We start from the raw sequence: 17,687 nt of genomic DNA, 5'->3' as shown, positions 1-17,687 counted from the left end.
AAAGTAAGCCACTGGACAAGATTGGTTGTTTCCTGCAGCCAGGAAAGTTGATCCCATACAAATCCTAAAAGTCTTAATGACAATCCTGCACATTAGCTACAGATCCAAATGGATCTCAGAAATCTAAATTCATGATGGAGAATCACAGTCAAATGTGAAAGGATCTATGTTCTCTGACTTGGCTATTACAAAGAGTCCTCTAATATGCTTTCCTGTTCCTTCTTTTAATACCATTAACTTGTTTTGCTGAAGTGAACATAGTTTCTGGATCATATTCATTCATCCACTAGGGATAGAGACAAGTAAAAAGGGAGGGAAAGAAGTAAAGACTCCACTAAGAACAAATCAATACATCTTTAAATAACACTGAAAAAGCTAAAGTGAAAATAAATTTCTCTCTTTTATTCATCCTACAAAATATTTCCATTTCTCTGAATTACGTCACTCTGGGAATCAGAGTGACCTAGGATTTCACTGGATTCTATAAGCAAGTCAAAAAGATTATGTATAGGATCCACATTGCCAATGGACTGGGATTACATTAATCATTTGCTGGCTTGGCAAGAATGTTTTAAAAGAAAACGCTTTAAAATTTAAATTGTGGCTTTAGTTTGAAGACTTAAGTGAAAGAGGTAAGCCTTTACCTGTAGACTCCAGACGTTCTCCCGTTGTGTAGAAATCACTGGCTGCTTCAGGAACAGTGGGTTTCCCTCACAGTAGAATTCCCTCAGCTTTAGATCCTGAAACTTTTCAAACAAAATAAAAACCTTATTGCACAACAAAATAATGAAACTACCTCTAAAGCTACATCTTTAATATAATTAAACTGAAATTACTTTATTTAGGACTAAAACTCCACAGTAAATACTAATGTGGATTTAAGTCGTAAATAAAGTAATTTAGGGGCACCCTGGGGTATACTCTACTTATCAGAAGCATAAGAATTTTAATAGTGTCATGAATGGCCATGACCTTAGGGGTCACTGGTCATATCCCCATCCTGAACAATTGAGAAAACTTGTTTAGGGTTATAGAATTGGTTAGCAATAGAACAAGCATTAATAAATTGAGTGCTGGGAACATTTTGCAAATATATTTATCAGAAAACCAAGCATAACAAAAAATAACATCCTAACAGACACCAACCTGTAGATCTCAAAGACTGCCTTATGATCCATTTGTTAAATGAGGAAAGTAAAAGAAATATAAGAACATCAAAATGTTCACATTATAACTTATTAGGGACCTTGAAAATACTACTAAAAATACAAAAATTAGCCAGGTGTGGTTGTGCATGCCCATAATCCCAGCTACTCGGGAATCTGAGGCAGGAGAATCCTTTGAACCCAGAGGCGGAGGTTGCACTGAGCCGAGATTGTGCCACTGCACTCTAGCCTGGGCGACAGAGTGAGATTCTGTCTCACAAAAAAAACAAAAACAAAAACAAACAAACAAAAACAGAAGATGGAAGATATACAGTTCACAAGGATATTTAAACTTCTATGGAGAAAGTCTAAATCCAATTGCACTCTACAACTTCAGTAGAAAAAGAAAAGATTAAGAAGAGAATAAGAAGAGACAAGACAATGTCTTATTCTCTTACAGAATATTTTGTCTTGCCTCCCAAAAACTCATGTAGCTTTCGCAGTTAACCTAATTTAGGGAGTTATTTCTCTGAACCTAAATTTCAGCTGTAAAATGGGGACATATGACCTATCTTAAGTAGCATGCTGGTAAACCAGGTCCTTGAAATGAAGAAATAAAAAGCCTCAATTTGCAGTGAGTGTTGACCGCACAGTGTAAATCGTCCTGCTATAGCTGATTCACTGAACACAGAGTTTGGGAAGGGATGTGCAAAATTAGCTCTTGCAAGCCTGGGTGAGGTGGCTCCACACCACTGCATCTCACAACATTTATAGGGAATTTAGAGATATTTCCATAATTTGAGCCCAGAATTTGAAACATAGCAAGCATGCAACAAATTAAAAACAACTGATTTTAAATATCTGGGATATCACATCATTAGGTTTCAAAAGTACAGGAAAGTTTACACAACACAGGCAGATGTTTAAATAAAATACAAAGCTCAAGTCTATGTTGGTATCACCTTGAGTCCTGGTCTCAAAACAGACATTCTAACTTTCTTAATTCAGTTTCCTATGTTAACCATCTCAAGGGCACAACCTAGAGAGTTGAACCCAATGGCAGTTCTAAGTCAGTACTTAGTGTACTGAAATGAGAAGGGTTATTCCTTGTGCTTCATTCTATATAACCACCATTCTTCCCTCTTTTGTCCTAAAGGATATCATTCCATAATTTATACTAAACTCCAAGCCCTCTAAGAAAAAAACCAATACAGAGAGATTAATGTAGAGGAGAAAGAAGGAATAAGTAAAACAGAACTGAGCAGGTGAAGGACACAGAATGATCTTAGAATATTAATATATTTTAATTATCTTGTCCTTTGTGACCAGAGGAAAAGGCATTTAAGTGAACCCCTGGATAAGTTTGAAGACACTGGATGGTTGAAGGAATCAGACATAGTCCTTTCAATTGTTTGAAGCAGAGAATAAGATCATATGTCAGTTGAGTTTGGAAGCAGGGTATCAGCGTGAATGGAGACAGGAAGAAAGCAGTGAAGGTTTGAAATGTCCCACAGTTTTCAGTAAAGGAACCTGGACAGAACCACATAAATACATTATACAGAAGTGCTGAGGGAACCAGTATAATCTACACATTAGTGGTGGTCCCTGTCTGCACAATTATGTGCTTCCCTTTAGCATTCAGCTTCCCAGATCCAACATAAGAGTTTGCAGCATAAGTATGTCAGAAAGTAGAAGAATGAGCAAGTTGTGTGTACTAAATATTAAAGGGCAGGACTGCTCCTTTCAGTCCAGACTGGTTACAGAAAGGAATAAAAATACCAGCTCTGATGGACTAGGAGAAAAGAAGATGTGGCAAGACATGAAGTCTCAATGACTTTGACTTAATGACTCATTGAGTGACTTCATGTCATTGAGTCATTAAGTAAAAGATATGGATATAAAGCAATATAGCTTGAACATAGAAGGAATCAGTGGTCAAATTGCCATTACCAGACCTTAATTCTTCAAATTTAGAGCATGTGAAGGTGACGTCAAGATCTACATTTGACTGTAGATATGGTTTGCTGAAGTGAAGGCTGAGGAAGCTCCTTAAAATGAAGGATTCAAGGAACTTTGAGGCTAAGATGTCTGTGTCAACTGCCTTCTTGAGTAATGGTCTCAAATACATGGCTGTCCAATGGACCTCTCCAGCTGGAAGTTCCATAGGCACCTAAAGTTCTAAATTCTAAGCCTAAACTCATGTTTCCCCCCAAATTATGCTTTTTCCTTTTTCTCCTCACCCACTTTGAGTCTCTCACCATGTCCTGTCAATTCTACCTTCTTAAGGAAAAAGAAGGCCTTCTTCTCCAGACTTGGAAACCTCTATTTACACTTTCCATCCCATCCACCTCCTCACCACCCCCACACAATCTTCTCCTACTCCTGGCCCGACCCACTACCCACCCCACCTTCATTGGAGGCCTTTGTCTTATGTGAGTTATTGCAATGGTACTTGAATTCATCTCAGTGCAAACTTTTGCAGAAGAAATGGTTTTCTGAAAGGAAAATTTGGTCATATAACCAACCTTGCTTAAAACCTTTCAAGGTTCTCTTTTGTCCATAGGATAAATTCAAAGCCCTCATATGTCATACTTGGCTCTCCTTGGCTGACTCTCTAACGATATATCCTAATAAGCACCATCTTTACCCTTTTAAGCTTTCAGAGGTACTTAGAGATCTCATGACAGGCCTGTGTCTTATCTCACAGTTATGACTCATGTCATACCCTTTTAACTCATCCTACACCTGGATCATCTCTTCAAAACTAAAATGTCACCCCTCTAAGCTTCTCCAACCTCTATCAAATGTTTCCTTGTCTCCTCATTGGGCCTGGTATATAAATGAATCATATTACCTATAAATACTCTGAGACAATCATTGTTGAAAAGTCTGTCTTCATCTATCAGGCTTTGGTCTCTTTAAAAACTATGACTTAAGTGACTAATGCAAGCTCAAAATTCAATGCCTAGTACAGAGCTGATGTTCAATAAATGATTTATGAATAAACAAATATCTTCTCAGAAACCCCAGACACATTCGCTTCTCCCTGCACACTCAAGATTTGCGAAAGCCTTCTTCTCCAGACTTGGTAAATTTTTACAATTGTTCCCACAAAGCCCCAGGCCTCAGGAAGAATATATAAATTTAGCAAGTCCTTCTGTTGCTTCAGACTAGCCCAAAGTAATGAGGGAGATCAGAAGGGGGCTAGATTAGCAGGAGCATTTATAAAGTAAACTGGGGGTGAGGGAGGAAGCTGAGATTTCACATGGACTCAAAAATAGAACAAATAAGTACAGTATGACAAATTCCTGTGCACTCTTCAAAGCATCTCAAAATTCACAGGGTTACTCTTTAATGAGAACTGGGATTCCTAAATAGGCTTAAGGTCGAGTTTCGGGGAGGGAGGATAAGATTCAAGTGTGGGGGCTAAGGCATCCAAAACTTAGATTTAATTAATAACTCTAAGAAAGGATATGAATACTATTTGTGACCAATGGGAAATTCAAAAAACCGTATGATAAATTTGATATCTAATCAGAATTGTAGAGCAATTAGCCTGATGATATCATCTGAATATAAGAAAGCCAAAAAATCTGTACTGGGAACCCCTCTCTCACACACCCTGCATGAAAAGGAGGGAAAATAGTCAGAAAGTTACCTAGAGTCATAATCCTTCAGTATCTGCTGAATACTTGTCCCAAGAGAAGATCCTTAGAGGGAGCTGAAGAGAAAAGGCTAAGAGCCAAGCCTGGGGGGAAACAGATAACTAAACTCTCAGGCTATAAACACACACACACACACACACACACAGACACAGAGAGAGAGAGAGAGACAGAGAGAGAGAGAGACAGACAGAGAGAGAGAGAGAGAGAGAGATGCTGAGACCTTCCTCATTCTAGTTAGGGAGAAGCAGTTGAAGGCCCCCAAGTCCAGGCCCTGCCCCGCCCAGTACCCTGGGCCTTAAAGCCAAAGGGAGAGTCCTCTTCAGGCTTTTCCATTTAAACATCAGCATAGAAATAACTGATCTGGGAGGGCTTATTTGTGTCACCGCACAGTCCCCACCTCATGCCTACTTTAGACCCCATTTCTGCCCTTGAACTACCTGAGAACCAGTAGCCCGAAGAGGCCTCTACTTCCACACTGCCTGTGTGTGCCAACCCTAACCATGCAATTGCTTTACAATGCAAATCACACCACTTCACTCCCCCACTTACAACCACCCAGTGGTTTCTCATCTCACTCAAAATGAAATGCACACTCCTCACCCTGGCTTACAGGACTTGGTTATGATTTGGATTCTGCACTATCTCTTCAGCCTCATCTCCCAGTACTTGCTCTCTCACTCTTTCTCCACTTCTCTCTGTCTCTTTCCACTGTGGTAACATTGGCTTTCTTCCCAAGCATTCTCCACCTTGGGACCTTTGCATTTCCCTTTCTTGGAACAATTTGGTATCAGTTTTGTTCGTATCATAAAACATCACAACAAAATGGAGTAAGATCTTTAGTGGTTTGAGAAGGGACGTGCTTATGACCCAAAGATTCAATAACCAGAAAGTTTTCTTTGTTGTTCCAAAGCAACATGAAGACCTTCTCATATGTGTGTGAGATATGCACCTTAACCGAAGAAAATTACTCATGACACAGCAGCTGAAAGACGGTAAGAAAGAAAGAAGAATTTGAAGGATACATTCTTTTAGCCTGTCAAAACACAAAGAATAAAAATTAGAACAGCCACTGCCCCCACGCAAATAAGATTGGGGAATCTGGAAACAAATTAGCAATGTCATTTAAAAGGCTGAAAGTTATTCTTACTCTTTGAGTAATTCTTATAGGAATTTCTCCAAAAGAAACATTTAAAAGAGACAAATGTTTGTGCATAAAAGATATTTCTCAGAATTATTTAAATTGGGTGGGGGGGGGATGGGCAGGTGGGGTTTTACTCCGTCACCCAGGCTGAAGTGCAGTGGTATGATCTCAGCTCACTGCAGCCTCTACTTCCTGGGCTCAAGCTATTCTCCCACCTCAGTCTCCCAAGTAGCTGGGACTACAGGCACGTGCCACCCTACCCAGCTAATTTTTGGTATTTTTGGCAGACACGGGGTTTCACCATATTGCCCAGGTCTCAAACTCCTGAGCTCAAGTGATTCATCCAATTCGACCTCCGAAAGTGCTGAGGTTACAGGTGTGAGCCACGTGCCAAGCCTAATTTTTTTTTTTTTAAAAAAAACCCTTTTCTATGTTAAAAAAAAAGAATAGTAAATTATGTTATCATATGCCTGAATCCTCTGACATTTAACCTTCTCATTTCACATATCTTACAAAATCTTTCTGGGTCATTCTTGCCACCAGGCTTCCTCGCCTCTGTGGTGCTGTTGGCAGAGTTACACCTCAGGGCAGACAAGAATCGCCATAAATTCATCATCACCAACTTCAAGTATACCCTCAGTGGTTGCCAACAATTCCAATCTAGTTAACATGCTCTTCTAACTAAATATTCCTTGCTAACTCATAATTCTTTGCCCAGCCATAAAATAGTGCTCCCCAGAGCCCACTACATTCTCTTTTCACTTTATCTTCTTCTTTTTTTTTTTTTACCCATATTCATCAAATTGATTAAATCTCTATGGCAAAAACTCTGGTTCCACACTCAATAGGCAACTACATACTCAAAATATTCACATGTCAAACTCACTGTTTCCAAGATTGAACTCATGATCCGCCCTCCTAAATTTTGGTCTTTGGTCTTCTTATAGTATTGTCTATCTCAGCCCATAGAAAACATACTAACTCCATCACCATTTTCAAATTTACCTGTTAAATACCTATTAAATATGTTCAAGTCTTTCCACCTTTCCTGCCACTACCTTAGGCCAAGTTATCTTCATTTCTTATTTGACTTCAGCAAAAGTCTACAGAAATCCACCCCACATACCCTCTGGCCTCTCTCTAGTATGTCTGCCATTCTTCAGATGGAAAGATCTTTTCAAAATAAATCTGATTATGTCACCACCTACATAAAACTCTTTGAGATTTCCATTGTCCTTGAAGTTCAAAATCCTTAGCAAACCCTACATTCCTGGGCCACAGCCTGCTCCCATACAATCTGTGAGCCCCAGTCACACTGAATTTCTTCCAGTTTTCTGAACATTCATGTTCCCTCTCACACTAGGGCCTTTCCGCATGCTAGTCCCTCTGTCTGGAATGTATCTTTCCCCTTTACCTCACTGACTGTTATTCATTCTTCAGCTGTCAGCTTGTGTCACCTCCTCCAGGAAGCCTTCCCCAGTTTACTTATTTAGTCAGGCTCCTGTTGTCTATCATAGATCTATGTTCCTTTCGTTTAGTGTGCTGATTTCAGTTTGTAATTATACATTTAAAATGTTAATTATTTGGTAATAATTGTTTCTCTACACACGACAGCTCAGAAAGAGCAGACCCTCTATGGTTTCCTTATCATTCTATCTCCAGTTCCTAATGCAAAGCTTAAACATATAATGCAAAATGTATAGATTTAGAAAGATGGACTTGGGAGTCAGATTGCCTTGTTTGGATTTCAGCTCCATACTTACTAGCTGTGAGAACTTGAGCCATATTACTAAACCTCTTTAAGTAAAATGGGAATAAGAATTACAAGTTCCTCATAATGGTTAATATGATTGTTAAATGATATAATCCACACAGAGTACTTAGAACAGTTCCTGTGGCATAGTAAATAATTAGTATTAGCTGTTATTATCACAGTAGGTAGTCAACAGTTTCAACCATTAATAATTTAAACATGTATCATTTATTTTCTATTTTGTGTTATAACGTTTTAGTAAATATTAGGATTAAATATCCTATGCCCCTTAAAATTTATTAAAAATTTAAAAGGTAATAAATTTAATGATGTTTACAAGAGATTTTTAATGACAAAATTGTCCTGATATGATATTGAGTAAAGTAAGCAGTATGCAAAACTTTTTAAAAAATATCTTTTAAATCATAAATATTAAAACAAAACATAGAAATATGCTAAAATATTAACCGTTGTCAATGGGTTGTATAGTTGTAATTTATTTTATGCACTTTTGTATTTTCCTAAATTTTCCAATTCAGAAAACTATTTCTATAAGCAAAAGAAATGCTAGAAAACCCTTTCTTTATGTAAATGTTGGAAAATAGACCAAAAATAGGCCCCCTAATGTGAAGGAAAATGTGGTTGTCAATAACAAAGCTGATAGTCTTTTATTTTTTCATATTTTATGTAAAAAATCATCATCATTCTTTCTTCTTAGGTGAGTTCATGCTAAAGAGTAAGACAAAAATCCCCATTTTGGGCCTCCAATGACTCTCTTTAAAGTCTGTATTCTGCTTTTTAACAATCTAGTTACATCCCCTGAACTTACCTTATTTTAGACACTCCCTTCTCGTGAGGACCATTGCTGCCAAGTTAAATCGTATGCCTAATTCCATTCATCAATTGCTTCTTTCTCCTACTGATGTTTCTAAGGTACTCCTCTTCCTATTAACTCTTTGCATTATCTAAACCCTACAATGTGTCTTAAGTTTTGCCAGTTTATTTGTATGAGTCTTTCTCTTTTCCTTCTAAATAATATCCTACTCATATAAACTGTCTTTGTGTAATTATCCTACACAGCTAAAGCAATAAATCTATCTGACCACTTAGTTTGCATGTATGTTATGTCAGTTCCACATGTTGTATCTCTGATATCTAAACATGCCACAATATTATAATGAAATTTCTCTATATGTGTATGACAAAAGATGAATGACTTCAATACTTTCTCTCCCCCACTAAGTAATTAGGAGGGGAATGAGGGAGGATGGAATTTTAATTCCACCTTGCCTTGGTTTCATCACACATTTATATTTCACTTTTCATAGCCCAAATGTGTTCATAATTTACCCAGCAATGACTCTTCAGTTATATAATTATTATCTCTGATAACAACTTTATTTCTAAATCATTTATACAAAAAACTTCTAGCAATTCTCATCTTTTTTTCTCCATATATTTTCTTTAAAATAATTATAAATTGTTCTACTCTTGAATGTTAATTCATTGTCTTCAGCATTGGCACTTGAATCACCACAAAAATGTCTCAAATAGTCATACTCAGATACTATACAATAAAGATTTTAGAAAATAGCCCCTCTGGACAGTTCCAGTGGGCTTATTTGCTTCACAACTGGGCAACAGATTTTGACTGATTCCAGAGTATTTTTCTTAGAGGTATTTTATTTTATTTTCTTCTCTTGTCCTTTCACTTTCTACACAATTATCCTTGTTTTCTCTCAGTTATTTTGTTCTTCATTCTTTCCCCACTTCCATCTCTCACTGTCATTCTCTTTAGCCCCCTTGTTATGAATACCTAAGACATCAGAACATAACATCCACAGGTTGTGTAGATTCTTTGCCCTATGTCAGACCCTCATTCCCTCTAAACTCCTGTGCATTCTCCTAGACCCTCTTTATTTTCCCTGCCTTCATCTTTCCATATATTTTCTGAAGCTTTTCCCTCAGTCTACAAAGGTCAAAAAGAAAATAATGATAGAGTACATTTTGTGTTGTTGGTGCACCGTGGTAACTTTAAGATATATCCACATATTATTTGTTACTGCTCCTTTAAGAAGTAGAGCCTAATTCTCCTCCCCTTGAGTGTGTACTGGATTTAGTGACTCACTTCTAATGAATAGAATAAAGCAGAAGTGATGTGTACAACTTCAGAGATTGGACCATAAAAGGCATTGCAATTCCTGCTTATTCTCTCTTCTTTGTGAGTCACTCACTCTGGAGGAAGCCAGCTGCCATGATGTAAGAATATTCAGGTAGCTCTGTCGAGAAGCCCATATTGTAAGAATCTGGGGTTTTCTGCCAAAAGCCATGTGAGTAAGCCATCTTGGAAGCAGATCCTCCAGCTCCAGTCAAGCCTTCAGATGACTGCAATTCCAGCTGACAACTTGATTACAACTCACGAGAGACCCTGAGCTAGAACCATCCAGTTCAGACACTCTCAGATTCCTAATCCTCAGAACCTGTGTGAAGTAACAAATCTCTGATGCTTTAAGCAGCTCAGTTTGGGGGTAATGTGTTACACAGCAACAAGTAACTAATATATAATAGAGAGTTTCTATTTTACTAAAGCAAATCAGTAAATATATTGATAAATCCTGACACCTACTAAGAACAGGATACTAAGCTAAAAATAATGAAAAAGTTGAATGAAGTAGAAGACTGGTTCCTGCTTTCAAAAGCTTAACATTCTGTTGAAAATCCTAGTTTCAAGCTGTAGACCTACACATACCACATTGCATTGTAATATCCCAATTTACAATTCAACGTTACTTTTTACAAGACCATCTCACATTGTCTTTGAATCCCTTCATAAGAATGATTTTTTATTCTTTGTATCTCCTGATCTAGTATAAGTTTAATACATAAATGTGGTTCAATAAATATTTTTCAACAAATGCTCAGTTATCCATACCAAAAAATAATATTTATCAATAAAAGGTAGTGAATGCCTAGGGTCAAAAGACCAATGCAGAAAATAAGGGTATCTTTAGAATGAATGTTTGCTATACAAATGGTAGATTAGGAAAAAACAAAGTGGGTAGTAGCTTAAAATATCTTGAGCATTATGTTTGATATGTTATGAATCTGTATCTCTGCCCAAATCTCATGTAGAATTGTAATCCCCAGTGTTGGAGGTGGGACTTGGTGGGAGGTGACTGGATCATGGAGATGTTTCTCATGAATGGTTTAGCAACATCTCCCTTGGTGCTTTTCTCATGATGGTGAGTTCTCATGACATTTGGTTGTTTAAAAATATGTTGCACCTTCCCTCTTGCTCTTTCTCTCTTGCTTCTGCTCCTGCCATGTGAGACAACCGCTCCCCCTTTGCCTTCCACCACAATTGAAAGCTTTCTGAGGCCTCTCCAGAAGCAGAAGCACTATGCTTCCTGTACACCCTGCTCAACTGCAAGTCAATAAAACTGCTTTTCTTTATAAATTACCCTGGTTCAGGTATTTATTTATGGCAATGCAAGAACGGCTTAATACAATGTTTAAGTGCAATGACTTTGGAGTTAGCTAGACGTGGGTTCCAATCCCAGTTCTCATTTAATCCTCAGTGAAGAGGATATTACTAGCTTCTGTTTACAGATGCAGAATGTAAAAGCTAGGTGAATTAGCAGAACTCTGCCAAGTTTACATGGGGAAAATATTTCATCTGAACCTTAAAAGTCAAGGAGAAATCATACAGAAGAAAAAAGAGCATTCAGGGTAGTGAAAATCCTGTACGCATAAACATCCAGGAATGAAACTGCAATGGCCCCCTGCCAATCTTGTCCCAGGGTCACCTCTCAGGTACTCCTGCTTCCTAGGGACACGAGTTAAGGAAAGATCTGTTGCTAGAAGCCAGTTCCTAAGGTCCCTTCAAATAATGTGAAAGGACTCAGCTGCCAAACCTCTCATATCTTGAATCACGTATATGCTGAAATTTCTGAATGTTCTTTGAAATGTAAAGACTTACATCAAAAGATACCATTTTGCAAACATTTTTCAGGGACTTTTGTTATCTTTACCAGGAGTCTATAAAACTTTTGAGTACCAGCCTAATGTTGTCTAGTACATGACAAAGGGAAACAGGAAGATAAAAGCAAAAAGCTAACAAAATATTTGCCTCAATTTTACATATTAATTGTACTGTCTGAACATTTAGGAAAATTTTCCTTTTTACTGGATTGCCCCTGAAGCTCTTCCATCTATTAGGAAGAAAGTCATCTAAGTTAATTACATGGAATAAAAGATAACTCAGAACAAGTTATCAAAGCTGTTGTTTTAAGTGGCCCAGAAAGAGAAGGGGCCATATCAACTGTAGCACACAAGTTTTCAGCTGTTGCAAACAGAAATGAAATAGGCCTCCAGGCCTGGACTCTTTCCAACTATTACTCTGTCATCTATCATATATCATCACATTTTATCCATCACAGAAATCTGATAAACATATAGCACAAGAATTGGAGTTGAAAAGCAGAAAACATTTAGTGTTAGAGAATAAAACCTAGGAGGTTTGGAAAGAGACTGAGATAAAAAGAGAAAGAAATACAGGTTTTTAACCCTACAATTCTACTGGTAGAACCTACAGACTTTTGTTTCTCCAGAATAGTTGATACTATTCATTTCCATTTCCCCTTGTTCGCTTTCTGCTTTTGAAAAGAAAATTTTCTGCATTCCAAATAGATTTGTTATCATTTGTTGAGTACCACGTGCAGCAGTGTTTCAGAACAGTGCTCATTCATACCTATATAGGAGCCTAATACTATTGGCATCAAGAGTCATTTTTGCTTATTATATTAAAGTGAATTTATATAATTATGTAGAACTATAATTCTTCTTAAACATATTTCAATATATATAGTTGACACTTGTCATATTTGATACAAATAAAGTAAAATAGAATGGTCTATTGAATATTTGCCTGAGCTCATATCTAAGAATCAGATGAGATGAAAAAGTACAGTAATTGATTGTCACATCTTTCCTAGAATACCTTTACAAATAAATTAATAGAGAATACCAAAATTTCTCTTAAAACTCTGATAACATTTACCCTTTTTTAGAATTTATACTATTCCTGAATGACTTGATGTTCAAATAATAAATATAAACATGTGCAGCATAATTTTGAGATGATCCATTTAAAATTGCCATCTATGGTTCTAAACTGTGTATTCTTTATGTGCTAATCAGTCAGTCCTTGATTAAAGGATATTGTAGTCATAAATAAAGTAATTCAGATCTGATTCCTCCCCCCAAAAAAGACTATAATTACCTATTTTTAATAAAATGACCACACAGTTAACTAAATATAAACATAAGTAAATAAATTAAACAGAACATATAACAATATTTCAAATACATTTAAACTTATTTACTGTAATGATTAATTTTATGTGTCAACTTTACTGGGCCATGGAGTATCTAGAAATTTGGCTAAACATTATTTCTTGGTGTGCCTTGAGGGTGTTTCTAGATGAAATTAGGGAATTGATGAACTGAATGAAGCAGACTGCTCTCCCCAGTGTGACTGGGCATTATCCAATCTGTTGAGGGCATGACTAGAACAAAAAGGTAGAGGGAGGGAGAATTCACTCTGTCTAACTGAACTAGGACATCAGTTTTCTCTTGTACTGGGACTGAGGCTTATGCCATCAGCTCTCTTGCTTCTAAGGCCTTCATGATTGAACTGAAAGGGTACCACTGGCTTTCCTGGGCCTTCAGCTTGTATACAGCAGTTAGTGAAGTGAGACTGCTCAAACCCATAATCATGTAGGCCAATTTATTATATAAATATGTTGAGAGAGAAAGAGAGAGAGATATCATGTTGGTTCTGTTTCTCTGGCAGATCCCAATACATCTATTTAAAATATATCATAGAGGCCGGGCGCGGTGGCTCACACCTGTAATCCCAGTACTTTGGGAGGTCCTATGTGGGCAGATCACAAGGTCAGGAGATTGAGACTATCCTGGCCAACATGGTGAAACCCCATCTCTACTAAAATACAAAAAAAAAAAAAAAAATTAGATGGGTATGGTGGGACACGCCTGTAGTCCCAGCTACTCAGGAGGCTGAGGCAGGGGAATCGCTTGAATCTGGGAGGTGGAGATTGCAGTGAACTGAGATTGTACCACTGCACTCCAGCCTAGTGTCAGAGTGAGACTCTGTCTCAAAAAAAAAAATATATATATAAATATATATATATATATATATATATATATATGATGGTACCTGAAAACATAAGCCAAATAAACTACTAAGGAAAGAGGCAATGGAAATGCAGCTGAAATAGAGGATGCCATGAAATAAATTCTGTAATAGAGATACCTACAAAACGATACAAAGGTTCTTTTTATCTACTGATCTAGTATAAGTTTAATACAAAAATGTGGTTCTGTTTCTCTGGCAGACCCCAATACATCTATTTAAAATATATCATAGAGGCCGGGCGCGGTGGCTCATACATGAGAGAAAAGAGAAGATTCAGTAGAAGAAATATTGTTACACTGGACCAGAAGGAAATACACCAAAATGTGAATAGTGATCATCTCCAGAGAGCATCTAAAGCAGTCCTTTAAAGCATGTCCACTTATATGACTCCTCTGCTCAAATAAAACTCCAGTGGTGTCATGTCTCACTCAGAACTTAGTCCTTTCCAAGATAGTTAAAAATTAGTCAGGAATACTATTCAACATACAATAGGACCACCAAACTTTTCCTACTCCATTGATGCCCCCTTTCTAAGTGCAACCACCCACCTAGAAACCCTGTCATCTGCAGATTTTACACCATATAATTCTACTGCTTGGAAACTGAACTAACTGAACAAGAGCTTGACTCTTGAGCCAAAGAAAACCAATATACCCTGGCCACAAATTCTGATTCAATCACCTAGCCACAAAAGGGCTGGCCTAATCATATACTCCTTGGGAATTCAAACCAAGAAATATAGAAATAATTTGATATTTAGCTCTGGAAGCTGAAATAGAACAGGTATTATGTCAGGGACTGGAGAGTCTACTGTGGGCTATGTGCACATCGAAGTTATAAAGGGATAGAAAAAAGGTATAAGCAGAAGAAGCATTTGGAACATTGCTAAGATATGTTTCATTTAAGTGTAACAGGTATGATGACTTAAATATTCATGCAGCTGAGGATTCCAGCTCCTCCTTGAACTGAGAATCACATGCTAACTCCAGTACCTCTGAGCTCTGCCCAGCCTTACCCTATCTCCTGTTTGAGTCTCCAAGAGATTTTCCCTACTCCTCCCTGTGCAACTTTAATTAAATTCCATTTATGTTCCAACCAAAGAACTAAAAGAAAACATGCACAGCAATTTCAACATGTCATAGAATTCTCCTGCTCCACCTTCGGCAGATAGATAAGTCACTCCAATGTTTCTAAATTGCTCCAAATAACCTTCATGGGTATTTTTTAGCGAATTCTCCTTTGCAAAATGTCAAACTCTACCTCTCTCTTCTCTCAATCTGACTAAGACTCCCAATCCTTAGTCATTTATTCCTTTAAAACAGTCTTTTCGGGTTTTAAAAGCCAGTTATACAGTTAGTACCTCTTCACTGGATAGGACAGCCGTATACCTAGAGATGTTCTTTCAACCATACTTGTAAACCTTGCAGCACTGGTTACAAAGAAAAGCTGGAATGAGCAGTAACCAGACTCTACAAAAGGCACTTTCCCTAGGGAATACCAAAGATATGAAAGCTCCCAGCCTCTGTCCTGGAATAGTCTACAATTTAAACTAAAGAATTCCATTTTAAAATGTATTCAGACCAGGCAACAATTCATAGCAGTGAACTAGACAAAAGATATTCAAAGATTTCGTGAAGGCTGTTTATAGTTTGAAACCTAATTGTGAGATTTTGTCTTCCATTTATCTTATCTGACAGGAAATTAAAACTTGAGTGGTCAGATTCTTGATGGGGACTGCCGAAAGAATGCCAGTTGAAGCTTATGATTTGGTTTCCATACAAGGCCCAGTGTGGTTCTAAATAAAGCCTCTCAAAGGCATAGCACCTTTAATTTCACTTAGTATATTTTCATTCTTCTGTATTAGACTATATATTTAAAGTGGTTCTTGAATGCTTTTCTTCACCTTCCTTTAAGTCACTATTGTAACTAAAAGAATACTGTTTTTTAGGTTTTCATATAACTTTATCTGTACTTAATAGTAGACTACAGACAAAGCACTGGACTTACAGGCTGGGGAAAGGATTCAATTCATTTCTTCCACACAGCCTCTCTGAACGTATCATTTAGAGTACCTGAGTCTGTTTCTCATCTTATAAATAGAAGTAATAATATCCATCTCATTGAATTGTGAAGATCAAATGAGGGATGTTTAAATAACTTCAAGGCATTGTAGAAAAATAAGGTACTACACCACCATGTAGTTCATTGTCTAAAGTAGGCAAGTCATGTCTCTTACTCTCTTTCAATAAAAAGGCCTTGTTAGGATCAGCTTTTGTTTTTTCTTTTTTTTCATTATTGTCCCCTGAAAATTCGTATGTTGAAACAATCCCCAATATGATAGTATCGAGGTAAGGCCTTTGGGAGACCATTAGTTTGTGAGGGTGGAGCCCTCAGGAATGAGATTAGTGTCCCTATAAAAGATTCCCAAGGAATCTTGTCTACCCTTCTACCACATGAGAACATAGCTAGAAGGCACTATCTTTGAAGCAGAGTGCAAGCCCTGAACAGACACCAAATCTGCTGGCACCTTGATCTTGAACATCCCAAATTTATAAACAATTTCTGTTGTTTATAAATTACCCAGTCTAAGATATTTTATTATAGCAGCCCAGATGGATTAAGACAATTACTTTGCTTCCATTAAGCTCTACCAGACAAAGGTAAAGGTGTTTATATATACTGCAAGTGTATTAGTAAATTGATACAAGTATTTTCAGTTTTAAGATGGTAAAACTAGGCATACTCCCATGCCAAAACTTAGAAACGATAAGAGGATAACTTTTTTTTTTTTTTTTTTGAGACGGAGTCTCGCTTTCTCGCCCAGGCTGGAGTGCAGTGGCGCAATCTCGGCTCACTGCAAGCTCCGCCTCCCGGGTTCACGTCATTTTCCTGCCTCAGCCTCCGGAGTAGCTGGGACTACAGGTGCCCGCCACCACGCCAGGCTAATTTTGTTTTTGTATTTTTAGTAGAGTCGGGGTTTCACCGGGTTAGCCAGGATGGTCTGGATCTCCTGACCTTGTGATCCGCCTACCTCGGCCTCCCAAAGTGCTGGGATTACAGGCATGAGCCACCGCGCCCGGCCAAGAGGATAACTTAAAATAATACATAAATAGCCACTTAAATACAGGAAGATAAATTCTTACAGGAACAGAAACCACATGTAGATAGTATCAAATGAGGAAGGAAGCATTGACCCAGGATGAATATGGAAGCCCAAGGAAGAGCTTTCACCAAAAATAATTAAGGCAATTCAAAACACAGAGGTAGTAGAGTCCTTCCGAGAATAATGGGATCAGAGAACAACAGAGGGATTACTATACTCTCTCAGGACCAAGCAGCTCTGTGGACTAAACCACCTACTCTACCCAACAGCCACACTATTCCTCCTATTACTCACCCTCTTCCCCTACATCCTATCCAACTATAGCCTAGTTAGGAGATGTGCTTTGAACAGAGAGAGATAAAATGGAGCTAAGAGTAGCTGGCAACACCAGAGAAGAATCAGAATGCATTGTACTTGCTTCCACACACTCACTGACCAAAGCAATCTCCTGTCAGACATTTTTCCTCTCTATAAAGTGAACTGAAAAAACAGCCATAAGTCTTTCAGGGAATCTCCTGTGCTCAGAATTCAAAATAAGCTGCAATTTTAAAAATGAAATGATCTGATTATCATCGAATGCTAACACCATTCAGGATAATAGATGAAAGAGTTTATGGCCAGGCGCGGTGGCTCATGACTGTAATCCCAGCACTTTGGGAGGCT

The 17,687-nt window shown here is 37.7% G+C and overlaps 1 protein-coding gene across 2 annotated transcripts in view; it reads right to left on the bottom strand.

The window, feature by feature from the left end:
- Positions 1 to 17,687, bottom strand: part of LRRC69 (leucine rich repeat containing 69) — a 105,858-nt gene that overhangs the window by 24,871 nt on the left and 63,300 nt on the right. For both annotated transcript variants that reach the window (XM_025394159.1, XM_025394158.1), the window contains one exon: positions 645 to 746. In XM_025394159.1, coding sequence (XP_025249944.1) covers positions 645 to 746 — 102 coding nt within the window. The remainder of the gene's footprint in view (positions 1 to 644; positions 747 to 17,687) is intronic.

This window comes from Theropithecus gelada, chromosome 8, assembly GCF_003255815.1.
Source record: "Theropithecus gelada isolate Dixy chromosome 8, Tgel_1.0, whole genome shotgun sequence".
Classification (NCBI taxonomy): domain Eukaryota; kingdom Metazoa; phylum Chordata; class Mammalia; order Primates; family Cercopithecidae; genus Theropithecus; species Theropithecus gelada.
This window is presented reverse-complemented; position numbering and strand designations above follow the sequence as displayed.